The following is a 21,929-nucleotide window of genomic DNA, read 5'->3' on the forward strand; positions in this document are numbered from 1 at the left end:
AAATTTAACATACTTTTCATCAGTTACTTATATCTTAAATTAAACATAGTATTACCTTAGATTTTGACCTTTTCTTACTTAAAATATAATTTCCTGTTTCCCAAATTTAATTGCTGAAGCTATAGTTTCCGAATCGTGTAAATTTTTAACATTCATACAACTTATATTGTTTTTGTAAATAGTCCTTAAATTTTTTCCAGTCCTCTTCCGTTGTTTCTTCTCCCAAATCTCGGATTCTGCCAGTCATTTCAGCCAGTTCCATATAGTCCATCAATTGCGTCTGCCACTCTTCCAGTGTGGGCAAATCTTGTGTCTTCCAATATTTTGCGATAAGTATTCTTGCTGCTGTAGTTGCATACATAAAGAAAGTTCTATCCTTCTTTAACACTTTCTGGCCAACAATGCCCAAGAGGAAGGCCTCTGGTTTCTTGGGAAAGGTATACTTAAATACCTTTTTTAACTCATTATAGATCATTTCCCAGAAGGTCTTCACTTTTGGACAAGTCCACCAGAGGTGAAAGAATGTCCCTTCAGCCTCCTTACATTTCCAACATTTATTATCAGACAGGTGATATATTTTTGCAAGCTTGACTGGGGTCATGTACCACCTATAAATCATTTTCATAATATTTTCCTTCAAGGCTTTACATGCCGTGAATTTCATTCCGGTGGTCCATAACCTTTCCCAGTCCTCAAACATGATGTTATACCCAATATCCTGAGCCCATTTTATCATGGCTGATTTGACTGTCTCATCCTGAGTGATTTTCTCTTCAACCTGCCCTCCATCCTCTTGCAGAAAACTCTTTGCCTGCCCTGCCCGTATCTCGTTTTTGCTTTTTAATTCCACACACGCACCCTTCGGACTTCGTGGCAATCGGGCGCGCGGGTGCGTTTCCTAAGAGAGTGAGGACCCCCGCCTCCTCCCCACCTGCTCCCTCGCCAGCCAGCCAGCCGCGCGCCCTAGCCGGAGAGCCCCGGCCATCCCCGTCGCGCAATCGGCTGGATCTCCCTTCAGCAGGCCGTGCTCACAACTCGGCCCAGGGACCCCCAGCAGCGGATCTCCGGCTCAGCTGAAGAATCCGGCAACAAGCCCCCTCCTCCCCAATCGCTCCGCCGAAATACGCTCCAAAACCCCCCAGATAGGCCACTGGCCGCCAAGTCTAGTGGCGCCCTGAGCGAGGGTCTCTCCCCAACACCGCCACCTCGAACTGCGTTCTCCTGGCTACCCGAGCGAACCAGCGGCAGGACCCCGGTATGGGCCCCCCCAATATTTTTTATAAGTCGGCGCCCCTGCACGGAGCACATTTTATCAATTAAACTTAAACAGTTCAAACACTACGTGTAACATCCACACATTACAGAAACATTACTACCATTATATCAGTGAGAAATGAAATTTATTCATAGTTCAAGGGGGACTGGAATATTTTCAGCCTTGGTTGGGCTACCCCAGGGTGGGCAGAAGGTGCATATTCAGTAAGGTTCAACAAGGTTTCTGACTCCCAGTTAATTCGCAATGGCAACAACAAAAAGGCACATACAAACACACTCCAAATTTGGCTGCTAGGTAATGGGAGGAAGGAACTGGGAGTGTGGTTTTTTGTGATAGGACTATGAATTCAGTTCTGGGAATAAAAACTGGGCTGAGCAAGTGCTCAGATATACCCTGGGTCCTTATTCTAAGGGGGTGTTGCCTGCCTCCACCATCCCAGCCACTATTTTGCACCTGACTCTGCTTAGAGGGCTTTGGGATTCTCGTGAAAGCAAAACAAAGTGGATCCTGCAGGACTCAAGTCTGCCTTCCCCAGAAGAAACATCTTGTGATCTGTAAATAAATGTTTCTTCTTTGTAGCTGCCAAGTAGAATTTCTCCTTCTCCAATTTGAAGATTGTTCAAAGCATTTGAAAGGGGAACTTGCACACCCCTCCACTGTGTTGAAATTTATTTTAAGACTTCCTTTACAGACATTACAGATCTTTCTACTTCTCTAGTCCAAGCTTGGTTTGAGAGTGTGAAAAGTGAATGGCCACGCAGCATACATTTCATTGGTTGTTCTCCAGTGGGTTGTGGATTCTATGTCCTGAACTGAAAGTTCCATTTTCATTTTATCCAAGCATTTAGGTTGTATGGAACTACATGTATATCAAATCTTCATTTTTGTATCTGTTCATCGTCATCTTTACTGCTGAGATTTGTCTTGGCAAAAACCAGTTTGAGAAGTCAATGAAAAACTTAGGCTGCAATCTTATACCCCTAATGTGAACTCAATGGGGCTGAATAGGCATGCATAGGGTGGCACTTAGTGTTTCATATCCCGATAAGATGGTGTCTTCATGCTCAACATGATCCTAGGCAGTTTTTGTTGTAAAGTGACTACAGCTCCTGGAACTACATCAATTTAATACTGCTTTAATACTGAAATGATTATAATAAGTGTTTGTGTTTCTTTCTGTGGGACTCAAGTGGGACTTATTCCCATGTGAGTGAACACAGGATCACCAAATAAGGCTACCCCACCTACCTGGGAGTAAACCCAATTAAATTAACCATGCTGTTACTCATCTCTTTCAATCATGCTATTATGAGCTCTAATATTTGGGAGTCAAGTCAGGACTGGTCCTGCCATTAGAAACAGTGAGACAACCACCCCAGCTGGCAGAAGTTGGAGGCAGCGGCAGCATTCTCTGACTGTTTCTCCTGAGCTTCTCAGCTATTTCCCTCTGTTGCCACATGACCACTCCTAGGTCCCCTAATCTGGCCTGCAGTCTCAGGTGTGGTGGATGCTATCCTGTCAAAAGCAATTAAAATAAGATTCAAGAGCTTGTCCAGCCAGCTTTTGTGCATGGAATGGGTAAGGGGCATATGTCAAGCTGCAAAATGTCTTGACTTGTCCCTGGTTCAGTTACAAATCCAAAGAGTATTGCTCCAGGATAGCTATTTGTATTCAAGAATGAGACTAGCTTTCATGCTGTCACCAAGCACAGCTGACACTGCTGTTTACAACTGGGCAGAAACTAAGGGCACCTGCAAGAAAATGTTGGGGGGTCCAGGCAGCCAGCCATGCCTTTTTCCTCTCTGGGTTCCCCTCCTATCAATGTGGTGTCGTGTGTGTGTGTGTGTGTGTGTGTGTGTGTGTGTGTGTACTTCTGCTAACTTTGGGGCTCCCCCAAGCCTGCTGGTCCAATTTCAGCTACGTAGGGAGCCACACTCAGAGAATCTGTTCTCCATTAGCACAGGGTGTAGTCCTTGTTGTTGTTTAGTCATTTAGTCGTGTCCAACTCTTCGTGACCCCATGGACCAGAGCACGCCAGGCACTCCTGTCTTCCACTGCCTCCAGCAGTTTGGTCAAACTCATGCTGGTAGCTTCGAGAACACTGTCCAACCATCTCGTCCTCTGCCGTCCCCTTCTCCTTGTACCCTCAAACTTTCCCAACATCAGGGTCTTTTCCAGGGAGTCTTCTCTTCTCATGAGGTGGCCAAAGTATTGGAGCCTCAGCTTCAGGATCTGTCCTTCCAGTGAGCACTCAGGGCTGATTTCCTTCAGAATGGAGAGGTTTGATCTTGCAGTCCATGGGACTCTCAAGAGTCTCCTGCAACACCATAATTCAAAAGCATCAATTCTTCAGAGATCAGCCTTCTTTATGGTCCAGCTCTCACTTCCATACATCACTACTGGGAAAACCGTAGTCCTAGGAATCAAAATAGTCAAGTCAGGAAGAGAACTGACACTTACTAAATTGCTCTCAAAGAGTTTCCCAAATGTACTTTTCAGCCCTCCTTCAAAAGAAAAACATGTCACTTACAGAAAGCATTGGCAGATGTCAAAGCTTCCAAACAATACAGGAGCAAAACAAAGAAATGAACTACAGCAAACTTTGGGGGGGGGGGCATATTCCAATATAATAGAATCACTTGTGATCTTACTACTATGCTGCCTAGATTAAGTTTGTGGGAAGCACAAAGGTTACTGAAGCACGGTTGTTTGCCTCTGTTCTCAAAACCCTCTATCCCTTTCCTGAATCTTTCATTAATGGATGGGTTGGCTCAGAGGAAAATTTTAAAAATACAATATTTATTTTTGTATTTAAAAGGCTGGGGATGGGGAGCTAAAAAAACACACACACTAGAGCATAGAAACACACTCATGGAATGAAATTTATTTATTTATAGATATTTCTTTTATATGTTTGTGTTTATTTCTTCCTAACCCAATGCAAGGAGTTGAAAGAAAATCTTGTTTTTCCCAGGGTGAAAGAATTGTAAAATACATCTATGAATTAAAAATGTATGTCAGGCTTGAGTAGATTCTGTTACTTGGTTATTCTGTTTAATTCTGGCAGAGTTTCCATAAAGTGTATCTATAAATGCCCAGCACCACAGTTACATAAGGAATGAGTAATACTCATTAAAGGCATGCACACAAGTCAGGGCAATTCATATAATTTTCCTCCTGGATATGTTATATCATTATCATGTGATATTAACAGTATCCTAGACTTAACTGGAAATTGTGACTTAGGTGGTTAATAATACAGAATGACTCCTGAGTCCTGAATTCATACCCTCAAAATCTAATACAGTACCGTATACCATAAGCAGAATTTTTGTTCTTATTAGACAAAAGTTTTAGCAGCCTTGGTGGTACAAGAAAACATGAGTTAAATAAGGTTGGAAATGTTTTGTTTTGGTTTTATTGAGTCACACAAAATCTTCAGATGCAGTGTTCCCACGGTGGAAGTCTTCCTTTTCGCACCATTTTCACCCATACCCCATCTCATCTAAACATTTTAAAACCATAGGTTTTATCAATCAGTTTTGGTAACATCTCAGGACTTAGGAGATGCTGTGGTTGTATACATATGATCAGTGCTTTTTTCTTTAAAAAAGTTAAAAATGTTTAGGGGTACTCTCATTTTCCTACTCATATTGAAATACTGCCCCTCAATGAGGCCAAACTTAATTTCACAAAATGTTTAGGATTATGTGCACCCCTGCGTACCCCCATGGAAAAAAGCACTGCATATGATAATTCAGTGATGTTACATTTATCTATGAAATCAGCAGCTGGTGGACCAAAAATTAGACTAGTGAGCTGTGGTGGCATTTCAGAAAACATTACCATGTCCAGAGGGCGTTCTGTACAATTTAGTATAATTTACAGTTTGGTTTGATTTATGTTGGGGGGAGCAGGACACCCACCTGCCATCATCCTCTGTCTGGCTCTGTTTAGCAGATTTGGAATGAAATGTTTCAACAACTTGAATATACATAAATCCGGCACTGCAAACGAGACTGTGTTGTTCTGGTTTTGCAGATGGGGAAACTGAGGCCGAAGGCATCCACGGGACCCAGGAAAAAAAAACAGGATCTAAAAGCAAAGCCCTGCCCCCATTGTAATTTGAAGCCTCCATCATTTCGAAGAATCGCCGGCGTCAAGTTTCGCCCGGCTGCTAAGTAACAGCCTCGTGATCCGCTTCTTGTGCGGGAAAGAGTTGGCTCCTCCCGAGGGTTAAACAGCGTCCCCGGAGCGGCCTCGTAAGGCGGAGTCGGAAGAGCTCCCGGGGCGGAGCGGCGGAGCTCCGTGTTGGTATACAAAGAAGCGGCTGCACGTTGTCGAGGGGAAGCCGCGCCCTGTTCTTCCGCCGCTCCCCCTTCTCTGACGTCGCCGCATTCCGCCCTCAAAAGCGGAGGCATCGCCAGACATTCCCCAGACCTGAGCGCGACGTTCCGCTAGAGCTGATGCTGTGCCTTCTGCTCGGCGGCTCACAATAGAGAAAAACAAAAACCAACCACCTCGCCAAGCGTCCAAGCCGCATACCTCACTCTCCGCCTCCAGAATTTTCGTCGTGATTCTTCTTGCTTTATTTAATAAAAGAACCATAAATTATTATTTTATACCGGCTTTTTTTTTACGAAACAATTTAAAACAAAACCTATTGCTGATATTTTAATTTGTGTGTGTATATATATATACACACATATATATATATTTCTTACTGGGCCTTTTAATTGTTAATATCTGACTGAGGGTTTTTGTCGTCGTTTTTGCTTCCGTTGAAGAAGCGAATTAAATCGCGGAGATCTCAGAATTTTTTTTGAATTTTAATTTTTGTGGGGTGGAAAGGAGATCCGGAATATCCAAGGCTTCACTGATCGAGGTAAAAAAATCTTCTTGGGCTGTTTCAGGGGGTTGGGGGGGGGAATCTGTGATCATGGGGAGGGGGCTGGTTTGCTGCTGTGGTAGCGAAGGCATGGCAATAACAAAAACCCCCCAAATCGTTCCTTTACGTAAGATTGGGTGTTAAAAAAAAAGAAATAGCCCAGCCAGCGTTGCTGCATCTTTGGAGAGCTTGGGATGGAGAAGACCAACTAGAAAACAGGCGCTGCTGGTGCAGTCTTGTGACTGATTTGCATTTTTTCCATTTTAAAAATGCAGGGACCCCTCTTTTATTATTATTATTATTATGAGGAAGGGTGGAAGGGAATGGTCAAGGAAAGGATAACGAGCAAGGCAGGGTGGTTAATGTACTGAAAGGGAATGTGACAATCGCCCGACGGGGTTGCATCATTTTCCCTTCCGATGGGGTGGAGTTGGCTGGCCGCCCAAACCTGTACAGAGGTTTGTGTGTGTCAGTGTGTCATTTCTGGTTGGACACAAGTCGATTTTCGTGAACCTTCAACTAGCCTTTGCAACTTGGGGTTTCTCCTGGTTTAGTCTACCCTTTAAGAAGTCAACCCTTATAATTAAAATGACGACCTTTAAATGTCTTGCGGGGGGTGGGGGGTGAGTGGAGAGCAAGTGATGTATAGGTCGAAATGGATTGTTGGGCAGATATGTGTTGTGTTGTGTTGTGTTGTGTTGTGCAGTGCACCCCCTTGCCTTTCACACGCAGATCTTCCCCATTGGCGGGGGCTGCCGTGTCGAAGCTGGAGATTATCTTTGTTCTACTCTCTTGTACTTTTCCTTCCCTTGCCATCTCCCTCCTCCCTCCCATCTCTGCTGGTACTTTTCCACTCGCCTGGCTGCCTATGAATCAGCCGCGGTGAGCAGAAGCGGCGGCGGCGGCTGCTCACGTGACCCAATTCGGGAGGACTACTGCAGTATTGACGTTTCCCTTTTTTTCTTTTTTTTTACCTTCACAGACAAGGCAAGTCCAGCAGCCAAGGACAAAAGATCAAGAGGAGCCCAGGCTCGCTGCCACTATCCCAAATAGTTGATTTGCCTGCTTTTAATCTGGTACCCCCAAAAAGGCATCCTGGATCTCATCATGACCAAAGCTGAAATGGGCAAGCTCAACACTACTCCTGATGAGGACAGCAGCAGCTACAGTTCCAACAGTAATGACTTCAACTACCCCTACCCAACCAAACCAGCTGCTATGAAGAGGTCAGAGATGTTTATGTGCATTGCTTTAATAATAATAATAATAATAATAATAATAATAATAATAATAATAATAATAAATCATACACAGTCCAGTTCCTCTTCGAATCAATGACAAATCTCTGATTGATTTTGACGGAAGTGGATTTCAACCTTCACCCCCAATTTTTTTTTAAAAAGTCGTATCTGTTTGTACGTACAGCAGCCAGTATCTGTTTGTACGTACAGCAGTAAAAACCGAACCTTTCCCAGACCAAATCTTATTTTAAAATAAGCCCATTTGAAATCGGTGGATTACACAATAAAAAAACAACCACCCCAATGTTGTTTTATGTTGCTTTTTTTAAAAAAGTGATAATACTTAAGTTGCTTTGTTTTCCTTTTCCCCCTCTCACAGCCATTATGTAGACATGGATCCAGAAAACCAAAACTTTTTACTTGAATCCAATCCTGGGAAGAAGAAATATGAAACTGAATATGTAAGCATGCATCACTTATCTTTTTAGCATTGAGTACATAAGTGAAGACTAGGCTCCCCCCCCCCTGCAAATTAAAACCATTTGCAAATAATTGTTTCTGAACAAATTATTAACCACCTCCACCACACTTTTCTCTTATTCACAGCGTCCAGGTACTACTTCCTTTGGAATGTCAGTATTTAATCTGAGCAATGCTATTGTGGGCAGTGGCATCCTTGGGCTTTCTTATGCCATGGCAAACACTGGAATTGCTCTCTTTGTGTAAGTATTTGAATGCAGCAGAATTGCAGCATTATGTTGTTGATGTTTGTGCATGCTAATATTTTCCATTTGCCATTTTAAAATGTAACTATGCCTAAAATGTAACCGTGGAAAGGAAACTTGGGCTCAGTTGCCAAGTGAATGAACACACATTAGAACTCCCAGACTATCTGAACATAAACCAGTTTAATCCCACTGAGACCAGGGATGGATCCTAAGCACCTACCCATTTGGAAACAAGCTCTGTGGAGCTTGTTTCTCAGTGAACCATGCTGGAGATCAGGCTAAAATTAAGCATCCTTGAGAGCCTCAGTTGATGATTTCAGCCGAGAAGTTAAGCACATGTTTAAATCTCTCCTGTTAAAATAAATGGACTCAGTTTTTTGCTGGATTTCACCTGTCCTACCCTGCCTTAGCATCTTTCAAAAATAGTTGTAAGGGGAAAGAAATATTTTTATTCATTCTAAGGAAGAAATTACATTACATGTGCATTTTCCAGTGCATTAAGGACTAAGTGTTTTCCAGTGCTTTTAAGTATTCCAGTTTCGGTTATTACCCATTACTGCCATTCATAAATGCATGCTTTCTCCAGTTTAAATGTCACTGCATGCTTCTCCAGCTCATGTGAAACCTCACTTATCCATCCTGATTCCTGGCCCATAGCTAGACTTGCATATATAAGATCACAAGACATTTTTGTTCCTAGCAGCACAAAGTGCTTGTCAATTTCATCTCTACACTCTCTTGTCAATTTTCCCCCTTAAATTACTGTTTGCCTCAGCCTTGGGATACACACTAATATACCTTTCAGGTTAAAAATTGTATATATTCATAGTCCTTGAGGATTAAGAAATTGGAGAATAATTTTCTAGGCAAATAGGTTTGTAACTACGTGCTCGCTGGCATGGAAAACAAGGAGATCGCTTGCCTGTATTTAATACATGCATATTGTGTACAGTATATGTTTCCTGTAGAGGGCAGTGTATATTGAGAACATGTATCCTTGGAAAAGCAAAGCCAGTGAGAGATGGTCATAGTAGCATCTATTACAGTGGAACTCTTAGAGCAGGCATAGGCAAGCTCCGACCCTCCAGATGTTTGGGACTACAATTCCCATGATCCCTAGCTAACAGGACCAGTGGTCAGGGATCATGGGAATTGTAGTCCCAAACATCTGGAGGGCCAGAGTTTGCCTATGTCTGTCTTAGTGGGGCAAAAATACGGAGATCTAATTTTCTGATTTTTACAATATGAAGCCTTAATAGGAACCAAAGAAATTGCTCCATCCCAGGAGGAATGGTTTAAAATAATATTTATAAAGTTATGTCCCAGTGTGTACAACTATGTGTAAAAAATGATAGGCGCAGGGCTAAATATACACTTCAGACAGAATACTTCTAGGTGAAACATCTTGGGGATTTTTGTGATGGATTCATCCATCATTAGAAATTAATTTAAGAATCCTATGCAAGTACATTTAAAGTTGCATTTCTGTCTCACACAGGCACTCCCAACAGTGAGAGAGGTTCAAAAGCACTTTAAGGCCACCTTCCTATGCACACTTGTGTGTGTGTAAAGTCCCATTGGACTTGATAGGATTGCACTATAGGGCATACTTATGTTAAAGCTAGTGGCAGAGAACTTTGTAACGTGAAATCAGTAAATGTGCCTTATGTTGTATGGTTTTTTTTAAGTGGATGCAATGTTATCTTTAAACTCCTTTTTATGTGGCTCAACTTATTTACTTCTAAGCAGAACTTTAAGCATATTCAGAGTCTTTCAACTTACGTTTCTGTCTTCTCTGGTCCTTCAAAATGACTCTCTGACAGTCATTTAGAGATGACCCAAAATGCAGTATGCTGGTAATGTTGCTGTTGCCACCAAAACAAGCTTTAGTGGAAGCACATTTTGGTCTAGGGCAGTTGATTCATTTTATATATCTCCCCGTATTGAACTCAAATGGGCTTTGCATCACATTTTGCCCTGCAGTGTGTACCACTGGCATGCATTATGCTGATGGCATTGTAACCAACACAAAGCTGTCCTTTCGGTATGTGTGCATACTGAATCCAGTGTGTTGTTTTATCAGACAAAGTTTTAAGTTTTATTTATTTTCCATGGAAAACTTAATTTCTCCGAAATGTACTTTAAGGCGGAGTCCTAAGTGCAGAGTAGGTTTCATGGGTGTTGGACTTGCTTCCGAATAAGCATGTTAAGTCTTGTGCTGCTAGTTTTATGCACATCTACATGTGAGCAACTCCACTTAAACACAGGGGAACTTCTGAGTAAATCTGCCTTTGATTGGGCTATTAGTTTAAAGTCTTAAATAGCTCAGTTTTGTTTTGGAACAATTTAATTATCAGTGGCATCTTAAAAGGAAGAACAAGTTCCCACTAATATGCCTTTTTGCTATAGAGCAGTTGCTTTGTAGATTTCACATTGGATGAAGAACAGATCTATATTTTTGCATAGATTTTGTGTATATGTTTAATGGTATTCAAGTATACAATCCCAGAAGCAAGCCTATTAGCTTCCACTTGAATTTTCAAACATCTCCTATGTAGTTTACCTTGATTTTTATCTAGATAGCTGTATTTTTGTTGATTATAATGATGAGATTCTTATTGGTAGAATTTATTTGTCTTCTGTAAATGACTCTGCAACAATGGGCATTCACGTTAACATAGCCATGAAGCCAAGTCTAAATGGGGGCAGTCTGTAATCAGTTTGTCTATTTAGTTCAGCGGAGTGCTACTCCTTAGATCACTGGGATTTAAGCATGTGCTGGATTGCATCCATTTTATGAAAGGAAGTTCAATTCAAATAACTGAACTATGTGCATTGCTTGTATCGATGCTCAGATTGGGCATTCCCGTAAATCAACATGAGTATTGGATTGAGATGCTGGCATTTTATCATTATAGCTCCACCGCAGGAGATGCCGGTGTTTAATATTCTGATTAAAAAACCCAAAACTATAACCATTTTTGATTGTCTAAACTTAAGAGTCATGAGCTCCATTTATTTTTGTATGTACTAAAATGAACAGAAAAGAAAGGGAAGTAACATTTTGCTTCCCCTTTCAATATCTCAGAAGTGGAGAAATCTTTGCATAGAAAGGGCTTTTGGTTAACCCAGCGTGAGTCTGAACTAGCTTAAAGGCAGGTAGTCCACCTTTAGAGGCATGTCAATGGGATCATATGTAATCCTTGTTGGGATGGTTTCTTATAACCTCCACAATAAAGAGCACCGCTGTTCTTATTACATTTATTTTTAGAATTATTTCAATATTTTCTTCAGGAATTATACGACCGCCTTTAAAACCAGTTATCATTTTATCACTTGTAAATGAAACTGGTCTCAGTTAAAAAGTCAAGTGTGTACTTACATCTTCCCGGCTGAAATCACTGGGAAGTGCATCACTTTGGCAGAACTGAGCCTGATTTTGTTACCTTTTCCTGTTGCAGTTTAGATGCTTATTTCAGCCAAAGTAAAAGTTGTTTGTTTATGTGTGTTTTTTTAAAGAATTCTTCTGTTCTTCGTGTCAATATTTTCTTTATACTCCGTTCATCTCCTCTTGAAGACTGCCAATGAAGGAGGTATGTTAACATCTACTTGTGACTAAGAAATTCACCTCCCTACACTTTATACATTAAAAACATGTAACTGTAAATGACACTCTAGCAACTGCTCTGTTTCTTGTTGCTGTAGGGTCTCTGCTATATGAACAACTGGGAATGAAGGCCTTTGGCATGGCTGGGAAACTGGCAGCATCTGGATCTATTACCATGCAGAACATTGGAGGTGAGGTTTTTCAGATAAACGTCCCTTTTTACACTTTATAACAGTTTTCTTCTTTGTTCTGATGAGATGAGCTTGTCACACAACATGTTTCCATTAGCAACCTAAAAGCGACACCAAGAAACATGTTTCTGTGGCTCTTATGTGCCATGCTCTCTATATGCATTGATGTACAATATCATTCACCTGCAGCTATGTCCAGCTACCTCTACATTGTGAAATATGAGTTACCAATCGTCATCAAGGCATTTTTGAACGTCAAAGAGAGCACAGGGTAAGTCTTCGAACTGCTCAGCAGAGAAAATGTTGGCAGGAACAGAAATAGGCATTGTAGAAATTTTATCTGATGTCTTCCGTTGAAACGTGTAAGAAGAGATCATGGTTGAGCTCCAGTTATACTGACCTACTTATTGAGTGGTCTGTTTGACATATGATACGGCCTATAGGAAAGGGGTTAGAAAAAAGCCTTGTTGTTTGACAAAATAGCAGGACATGTAAACAGGATCAGTGTTCACTGAATGGCCAGTCCAATTACTTCTTTGTTCTGAAAATGTAATCAAGCTGTAATTCCAACATGTTCTTAGAAGCCAGCATGTGTATGGCAGTTTTTTAACACTGCCTTCATACAAAATATTGTATCATCCCATCTTAATCACTGCAGTGATGTTACTCTTGAATCAGAAGTAAATATTTGGGCTCAAGCATTCAGGGGCATGAGTTGTGTTTCTACAGGAATTCTAATACCATGATTAGAGTATGAGATTCCCCCATATTTTAGTGGAGACAATGCTTGCGACCCATTGAAAGTTTGCAATACCTAAACCTCATTGTATTCCTTAGACTGCAATCAGACTGCTAAGCCACATCCAACTCAATGGTGCTTAGATTCATGTAGCTTTCTCTGAACTATGCTCATTGTATTTTTGAATAGCTATAAAAATAATAATTATTAATTTCTTTGGAAATAACCCTTTCCCATGTGGTTTCTCTGCCCACATAAAGAGGGCTTTCCACTGGGCATAGCAGTGCTCTTCCTTGGCATGTTTTGAATACCCATGTGCATGCAAGTACAACTTCATCCCATTAAAGTGTGTGTAAGGCCTCCTATATCCGCCCCCCCCCCGAGTCCTGTGCCATACCACTTAGGAAGTAAACTCCCATTGGACTCAGACTTGCTTCTGAGTAAGCATATTTTGGTTTAGGCTGCCAGGCCTTCTGAAGGTGTTAACTGGAGCTCAGTCTCATTGATATCTGTGGTACTTAATCCAATGTAGTTGCTGTGACCCAGCATAGCACAATCACTTGTGCACGAGAGGGTCTTTCCTATTGACAGCTGTAGAAAAGTACTCCCAAAAGACAGAAACGTAGCCATTAATGGGAACTCACTTGCATTAGGTACTCTGAACCAGTATTGCTGTCCTGTGTTTCTCTATTGCACTGTGATAACAATATAATATTTTTAAATTATAGATGTGATGACCACACAGTTTTTCAACAAAGATGTATTTCTTTTCTTACAGAGAATGGTACCTCAACGGTGATTATTTGGTTATATTGGTATCCTTGTGGCTCATTCTTCCTTTGTCACTGTTGAAAAATTTAGGTAAGTAGGCACTAGAGATATAGATGAAACTAGGGTGAACAAATTGGGAAATAATGGCAATCCTCTTTGTGATTAACATGGTACCTGTAATATGGAAGCCACTTCTACATTCTGCTCGGTTTTACTATGCATGGAGAGCTAAGTTGTCACAGCAGTTTCCTAAGCCCTCCTAGTTGATGAAATACAGATATATGCCAATATGAAGCCAGTATACTTGAGCATCAATTTTATATCCATTTGCCTGGTTGTAAGTTTTATTAAAGTTGGGGGGGGCTAAGAAAGTATGAAAGAGCAGGATGGGACCACCACATTAAATCTAATAGTGTTCTTATTGGATGTGTTGATTTGGGATAATAGAATGGATAGGAAATCCCAGATAATGGCTAAAACAAAGGTGTGCGCTTTCTAGTTGTTCAGTGATATTGAATCAATGTATTAACAACATCAATTCCTGCAAATCTGTTCTCTTGGAAACTCACTTTTGAGTTGTGCAGACCATGCTACTGAATGTGCCATCTCCCAAATGTGTTACAAGGACTAACTTAAAGCATTTTTGTGTTACAGGTTATCTGGGTTACACCAGTGGATTTTCCTTGTTGTGCATGGTCTTCTTCCTTATTGTCGTAAGTGCAACATTTTCTATGCATACATTTAAGTGCTTAGGATATTTAATTCAAGCGAGATTGCTAGTGACTTCTGATTATGTCCAGTCATCATTTTATAGAACAAATGTATCCCCTGAAAGTAACAGGCAGTACTCTTTGTCATTCTCTGTTAGGTCATTTGCAAGAAATTTCAAATTCCATGTGGACTGGAAAGTGACTTGATTAATGCAACTCTGAATACCACCCTAGAACATCTGTCAACCACTGCACCTTTCCATGTATCAGAAGTTAATATAACCAGTGATGACCAATGCACACCAAAATATTTCATCTTCAATTCACAGGTAAATATTAATAAAAGAGGGGGTGGGAGAAAATAATCAGCTACACTAATTAGAAATTTAATTGTGACTATTTTAAAGCCTCATTGACTGGTGAAAAATCCTTTTTCTCTTACAAGAGCACTGTGTACTTGGAGTAAGGTTCAGTGCTTCTTGAAATGTCCTTATGTTAAACAGGGTATGACTGTAAGCTGGAGAACATTTTTGTCTTGGGCACAAGGCTGCCAATAACTTAAGTACACTGCTGGCTTTTAACAATCTGAACAATCCGATCCCTATTTAGCAAATGCCTGTGTTTTGAATTTTTGTCGTGCAAAACGGCTATCTGGCCTATTGCCTATATAGATGCATTGTGGGTTCTGAAGCTGTTGAAAGGCCCCCACCACACTCAATGGCGCTTACCTCCAGGAAAGTGTGCATAGTCTTGTAAGATGCATGACTGGTCCTGCTCCAATCCAAGAATAATTTGTTTGGGGCTTTACCCCGGCTATTGTGAATGCAGGCAGAGGCCAATTGGTAGGGATGCCCACCCAATTGTATCGCCCTTTAGCTGTCTGGACTGGAGGTTAGGATTACAGCCTTTCTGTGCAAACTTGCGCATGTTGATTTAGGTGTAAATCCCTTTTTTAAAAAACGAAGCTAGCTCCCTCGTGAATCCTTCCCCAGTCTGATGCCACCCCTCTACTGTGGACTATAACTTCCATAAGATCTAGCTGGTATAGACAACTGTCAGGGGTAGGAATTTTAACCCAAAATACCTGGAGTGTGCTTACTAGCACTGCAGCCTTAGCTAATGAAGAAATATACCTACAAGTTAATATTACAGAAATATTCATAAGTGCATTTTTATTTTTGCGCTTTTCAGACTGTCTACGCTGTACCAATCTTAACATTTTCCTTCGTCTGCCATCCTGCTGTTCTTCCTATTTATGAGGAACTGAAAGGGTAAGTAAGACTTGCGCATGTTACACGCCAGATATTTTATAGAAGCAGGAATGGAAGCACATAATTTCAGAATCGATAATACATTTTGTTCCTTTGAAACAGGCGAAGCCGCAGAAGAATGATGAAAGTCTCCAATGTTTCATTTTTTGCCATGTTCCTCATGTATCTTCTGGCTGCTGTCTTCGGCTACCTGACATTTTATGGTGAGCAACTTCTCTTCTGTTTCTGTTTCCTTTTTTTTGTACCTAAACGTTCTGTGCACATTTTGACCAGACACAAACCAACCAAAATAAACCACCCTTAACGTTAATTTTGGTGGGAGAGGTCTAGGAATGTGCTGCTTTTCCGACTGAAACCAGTGGGACTTTAAAAGCGTTGTAAGTGCATGTGTGCTCTTTGCATCTTACGGCTATGAATGTAATCTCAGATGAGAGCCATGAGAAACTTGTTCTCTAAAGTCCAGTGAACTTATTTGAATATCATTTCTGAGTAATTTATTCAAAGGAGTGCAGACGCGCAGTTTGAAATGCACTGCTAATAAGAAGCAAGTATCATTAGGTTCAGGAGGGCTTGCTTCTAAGTAGAGATGCTTAGGATTATGTTGCAAGGGGAGTGAATGGTCTTAGAAATGTGATTGATGGCAAAACATAGCTCTCTGGTTTTATATGAGAACCAATACATGTAAATCAGTAGAACAAGTAGGGTTTAGAAGCATAATTGGAAAACTCCATTTGAGAATCAATTTGATATGCATTTAAACAGAACACAGGGATTTTCCTGTTATATATATATATTTTAGACATCTACAGTAATTAACATTCTATTAAAACACAATTTTCTTTGCAGGAAATGTTGAGCCAGAGTTGCTTCATACTTACGCTGAAGTCCTGGGAGCTGATGTTCTTCTCCTTATTGTTCGTCTGGCAGTCCTGATGGCAGTGACACTTACTGTGCCAGTTGTGATTTTCCCAGTAAGTGACTTAAGTCCCCCCCCCCAGCTTCAACAGTAATTTGGAAATCAAGCTGATTTAGAACTTGTCTGCTAATTTCCAGTTGTGATTTTTTAAATAAATAAATCATCCATTTTCTGCTATTTCACCTTTCTGCATCAGTTTTTGCTGAGTGTGAAAGGCAACAAGATCTGTTCCCATGGCTGTTAAATTGAAGCATTTTAGACTTTGAAAGTGAAGCAGCCTAAAAGTAAAGGCTTAAATCACAAGGAAAGTTAACATTGGGAAGTTCACAGAAGGAAAGCTTCCTGCTCGATCTTTCCCTATGCAACCATCTGTGTGACCCCCCCATCCCCCCAACCAATCTTCTGCCAAATCCTCTCCGAAAAATTGGAAGGCCCTCTTGAACAAGTTGAGATGGAAAGAGGAGGGAATTGTGAACTTTCCTTCTGCAAATTTTCTTAATTTAAACTTACCTTAGGATCCAACCTGAAACCTTTGGCTATCTATAGGTAAAGGTAAAGGGACCCATGACCATTAGGTCCAATCATGACCGACTCTGGGGTTGCGGTGCTCATCTCGCTTTATTGGCCGAGGGAGCTGGCATACAGCTTCCGGGTCATGTGGCCAGCATGACTAAGCCGCTTCTGGAGAACCAGAGCGTGCTTTCGAACTGCTAGGTTGGCAGGAGCAGGGACCGAGCAACGGGAGCTCACCCTGTTGCGGGGATTCGAACGGCCGACCTTCTGATCGGCAAGTTCCAGGCTCTGTGGTTTAACCCACGGCGCCACCCGCGTCCTGTTGGTTATCTATAAGGGCTAGCAAAAATTCAAAATGGATTTTTCCCACAGGCTATCCCTCTCACTCATTGTTACAATGTTATAAACATTTCCAAAAGTTTGAAAAATGAACTTGGAATGTGCCTTTAAGGTGTTGTTTTTTTTAAAAAAATGATTTTAATAAACTTTCATTTATTTTACAGATCCGCAGCTCCATCACACAGTTGTTGTGTTCAGGGAAAGAATTTAGTTGGTGGCGCCATACTGCAATTACAATGGCTCTTTTGGTATTCACCAACATTCTTGTGATCTTTGTTCCCACAATTCGAGATATATTTGGATTCATTGGTAAGGGTTCTGTTGTTCTTGGTTTTTCTTGCTGTCATTTTCTAAAGCTTTTTTAAATCATCATCATCATCATCATCAGAATACTGTAATAGAAATGTTGACCGTTTTTATTAACACAGGTGCCTCCGCTGCTGCCATGCTGATCTTTATACTACCATCTGCTTTCTACATTAAGCTAGTGAAGAAAGAACCAATGAAATCTGTTCAGAAGATTGGGGTGAGTAAAGAGAAGTGCCCATTATTATCATGCTTGTCCAGCTCGATCAGTAGAGTCGAAAAACGCCAAGAGCTATTTGGCTGCATGAGCAGAGTGACTATCAAGCATGCTAGTCATGAAAGAACAACATTGAAACACTTATTTATTTGTGGAGAATTAGGTTGCTGGAAATGTACAGCTAATATAAGACGACTAAGGGAGTTCTTGAGTTCTTAACTAGCAGCAGACATTTTAAATAGGATTCAAAGGGAATAACCATCAGTGTGTAAAGGAACTGTACAATAAGCCCGAGTTCCTTGATAAGTTTTCACAGCTACATCTCCCACAGCAGAGAAGGCAAGATGTGTTTAAAGTTTTGTCGTCTTGGTTTTGGGAAATGCAGCACTGGAGAGAAGAACGTGAGCCCCAGCTGTGTATACAAGTTCCCTTATGTGTGCATAATTGGCCCTTTCCTTTATCAAGTTCTATTTGTTTCTATCAAAATCCTTCAATATTTTTTATATAATGTCTTTGTAGGCTCTTCTTTTCCTGATCAGTGGCATATTTGTGATGACTGGAAGTATGACCTTGATCATTCTGGATTGGACCAGCAATGCTGCTTCTAATGGCCATTAGCTATCTGCTTTGGACTCCAGTGCTTACAAAACCATCTACTGAAAAAAAAAACAGAACTTCTTACCCACGTTTGCAATTCTGCTTCCTTTCGAAATGCAGATTCTTTGATGCTGGTTCTTCTGAATGGAGAATAGGTGAACTTTTTTTTTAAAAAGATACTATTCTGCACTATGGGAATTGATACTAACATCAAACCACCTGAATCTTTGGCTGAGGGAAGTGACTATTTATTCCATTCCAGAGAATGGACAGCTCTCTCTGTAAAATTTTATCAAGCCATGTTTGGCTTTTGTCATTGTTACTTGGATATTTTATTGTTTTACTTGAATGTGCCTAATGGAAACAATTGATGTGAGAAATAAGTTAGTTTACATCAGGAGGGTAAGCTAACCATTGAAAGTGAATGAGAAAAACACTATTATTTTTGTACCAAAAATTTTATGGACCTCAAAAGCACTATTTTGACTTTAAGAAAATGTTTTGTAAGTTGATGATCCAAATAAGGGTAAAAAGAAAATCCGTAAAACTGTTTAAGCAGAGTTCTAAATTCAACATGTTTTGTCTGCCTATAGAGGCATATCCTTAAAAGTATATTTTTGGCCATATGAAATTATTTTTGAAACCTATTATGTGAAAGGTTGGTTAATTTGAAAGACTCAAAACTGTTTAATGATTTCTACACATAACTTAGTTATTCTAACCTAAAACCAAACAAATATGTTAAGACAACCCCATGGCAATATTTCTAATCCAACCAACATAAACCACCACACTCTTTTAAGTAGCTATTTACTCAAATTGTCATGTTTTAAAAAAGATTTCATACCATTAGAATGGATGATGTATTAAAACAATTTATATGTAGCAAACGTAGCAACCAATCCAATTAGTGCTACAACCAAACAAGACCCTTGAAATTAATGAGGGATGCATAGGAGCAGTATTTGGCAAATTACTAAAAGTACAATCCTAAGCATTTTTCTTCTTGAGGTACTCAATAGTGCAATTATATTAAACAAATGGGCTATTATTATTCAGTTGCAGGTACCAACCAAATCATGTTGGGTCATTTGCCATTAATGTGGAGTTCACATGATCCAGCGACAATTTTACACATTTTAGCTTTTGTTTTTGTTTTGTTTTTTGAAACAAGTAAAAATGAGGTCCTACTATCGTTTACTAGCAGTATAACAGTATTCACACACTGTACGATGTTTTTCAATAACCAGTTTTATCCATTGTTGGATTTTAAATTATTTTATGTTTTTGTTCCTCTCTGACAATGTGATATTCCTAATTGCATATAGTACGCCAGGATTTGGTGTATAAGGCAAAAGCTCTCTTCATAAGGCAACTGGGATTCCTAATGCAACGGATTTTGTACAGCAGTCTTTTAAAATTACTATTATTATTATTAAGACCTTGATGGGACTAGACTGTCATCTCATATTTTTCTGATATAGGCATGTGCTGTTTGAGCCTTAAGTAGTTTGCTTTGAAAAGGAGGTGGTAATTCCGTGGTCACTGAGTGCTTGATCCTTCCCTGTTTGCAAAGAGATCACCATAGAGCATTAAAGAGCCCTTCCTCTGTGTGCATTTGGCATACTGGGGATATTACAGGAATTGGAAATTCTTCCATTTACTTACCATATCCCGTCCAGCCCCTCTAAATTAGGTCAGGGTATATAAGAAGAACATGGTACGCACTGCAACCAAACCAGTCGTGCCCCCCTAAATTCACATCTGTACAGACTTTCCGTTTCCCATCTTTCCCTGCAAGTATATTGCTGGGCAGCACTTTTGCTTAGTGGGGAGAATAACTGTGCTCTTATTAACACTCCATGGTGATAAATCTGTGTGTTGGTACTACACCTGCATAGGTAAGGATCATACACTGTTTAGTTACTATGCATGTTCCCTGCATTATTTCCATCCCCGGCTGAAGAGATGTTGTACTTTCATAAGAGCACATTCAGCACCACTTAACAGACACAGATGCTGCTGGAAAGGACAGTCTGAAAGAATAAAGACAGGCAGAGTTTTAACAGTGAAGTCCTCATTAGATGGCTTTCCGCTATGTTCATTTGGCATAATAGTTTAGAAATCTAATTTAGCTGATTTCAAGCAGTAGTTGAGTTATAAGAATCAAATCGTGGCATGCAATTAGCTAAAGAACACTGGCTTTTTTTCTTTTTCTTTGAAAAAAAGTTTAGGTCCATTTTTAAATAGTTGGCAGATTACTACCACTCTGTCCCAGATTTTTACAATCTGGCAATGCAAACCCTTTTGTTTTGTATTTCTGCATGGCAACTGCCATCCCCTAAGGCTGCAATCTTGATTCCATGGAGGTCCGTATCAAGAGAAACCTGCCTTACTGAAAAGTGTCTACTTTTCTTTCCTTTACAAGTTACGAATGGCTTGACATTTTGAACTCAAGCCATTGTCCTGGGCAGGGCAACACGAACTGTACTTGAATAACAGTCCCGATAATCTCTTTTGCTCTCAGAGAAACCAGGTAACCAACAGCCACACCCATATGTGAAACTTTGCTTTGGTCTGTACTTAAAACACCCAAACAGAGACCATCTTTGAGTTTTCAAAAATCAATCACTTTCAAAGCAATGGCTTGGTTTATATCTGAGAACCACCACTGGCTTCAGTGTAATCCATTATACATCTGTGCATGGTGTAATGAAAATGACATCTCTCTTTCCCTGCAAATTAGACTAGTCTAGTGGTACTTGGCTTTCATATTTTGCATACTTCTGAAAGCTGGTAAGATGAGCCTCTCATGTTAAAATGGCAGCTCTTTCAATTTAACCATTCATGTGGTTCTTGTAAAAAATACTAGGATTCCCAAGTACCGTCAAGATATCAGAATGGTACAGGGAACAAATGACCATTTTTTCTGAACACACTGAAGAGCGTTTGTAACCAAGAAGCTAAGTTCATTGGTTCATCTCAACAGCTGGAAGAGTGGCAAAAGTAACAGAAATTACATGACTGTACTAACTGTTGCATTTCAAAGGAGTCATTGCTGGATCAGAGATACCTCAACAGTACACTGTGAATCATGCAGTTTAGTGTCATTCAGTAACTAAAGAGGTCTCCTGCCTGACCTTGCTGTGTACCACTAGGCTATATTGATTTCTAGTGTCTGTTGTAAACCTGTCTCTTTAGAGCTTTCATCGCAGGTCACAGTTTCAGTATTAAATTAAACCACTGTTTGTCACCTAATTTTTAAATTACTGTCTTCCATGTTATTTCATTCATAAAATGTAACATGTTATTTATAGAACAATAACCTGTTGAAGTTAAAACCTATTTTTCAGTATTTATGGGTAGCCTCTGTATATAAACTGTGTGTGTATATATTGTAAGTATTATTGTATATAATGTAGTTTTGGGAGTTTGTGTTTATGTATATAAGCTTTCGTTATGATTCATGGCTAATGCATTATGTCCGTGACTCATTCCTGTTATGCATTCAGTTGAAAGTGCTATCAGATGGAAGTCTCCAGAGAAATAATTTTGGCTTCCCAAATGAAAATCCCGTGCCCTCAAATTGTCTAAGGACACAATAACATTTAAAGACCAG

General features: G+C 40.2%; 1 protein-coding gene and 1 long non-coding RNA gene across 2 annotated transcripts; one reads left to right on the top strand and one right to left on the bottom strand.

Moving 5' to 3' along the window:
- Positions 1 to 1,378: 1,378 nt before the first annotated feature.
- Positions 1,379 to 7,188, bottom strand: LOC308596678. Its single transcript, XR_014012645.1, has 3 exons — positions 7,145 to 7,188; positions 5,203 to 6,174; positions 1,379 to 3,692 (listed from the first exon to the last, which is right to left on the bottom strand). It is a non-coding gene; the product is annotated as an uncharacterized lncRNA (long non-coding RNA).
- Positions 7,189 to 7,255: 67 nt separating this feature from the next.
- On the top strand, positions 7,256 to 21,576 carry SLC38A2 (solute carrier family 38 member 2). The gene is made up of 15 exons (XM_081211698.1): positions 7,256 to 7,390; positions 7,785 to 7,866; positions 8,012 to 8,127; positions 11,653 to 11,726; positions 11,839 to 11,931; positions 12,121 to 12,202; positions 13,449 to 13,531; positions 14,096 to 14,154; positions 14,310 to 14,480; positions 15,343 to 15,422; positions 15,525 to 15,625; positions 16,269 to 16,393; positions 17,355 to 17,499; positions 17,619 to 17,716; positions 18,233 to 21,576. Exons 1-15 carry the CDS (start codon positions 7,272 to 7,274, stop codon positions 18,329 to 18,331), a joined length of 1,527 nt encoding a protein of 508 aa, XP_081067824.1. The 5' UTR covers positions 7,256 to 7,271; the 3' UTR covers positions 18,332 to 21,576.
- Positions 21,577 to 21,929: the final 353 nt, after the last annotated feature.

Source organism: Podarcis bocagei (assembly GCF_964188305.1).
Source record: "Podarcis bocagei genome assembly, chromosome: 10".
Taxonomy (NCBI): Eukaryota; Metazoa; Chordata; class Lepidosauria; order Squamata; family Lacertidae; genus Podarcis; species Podarcis bocagei.

Coding starts and splice junctions, on each gene's coding strand:
- SLC38A2 (XM_081211698.1), top strand. CDS start 7,272: ATGACCAAAGCTGAAATGGGCAAGCTCAACACTACTCCTGATGAGGAC. Junction 14,155..14,309: donor TGGTCTTCTTCCTTATTGTC/GTAAGTGCAACA, acceptor ATTCTCTGTTAG/GTCATTTGCAAGAAATTTCA. Junction 16,394..17,354: donor TGCCAGTTGTGATTTTCCCA/GTAAGTGACTTA, acceptor TTTATTTTACAG/ATCCGCAGCTCCATCACACA.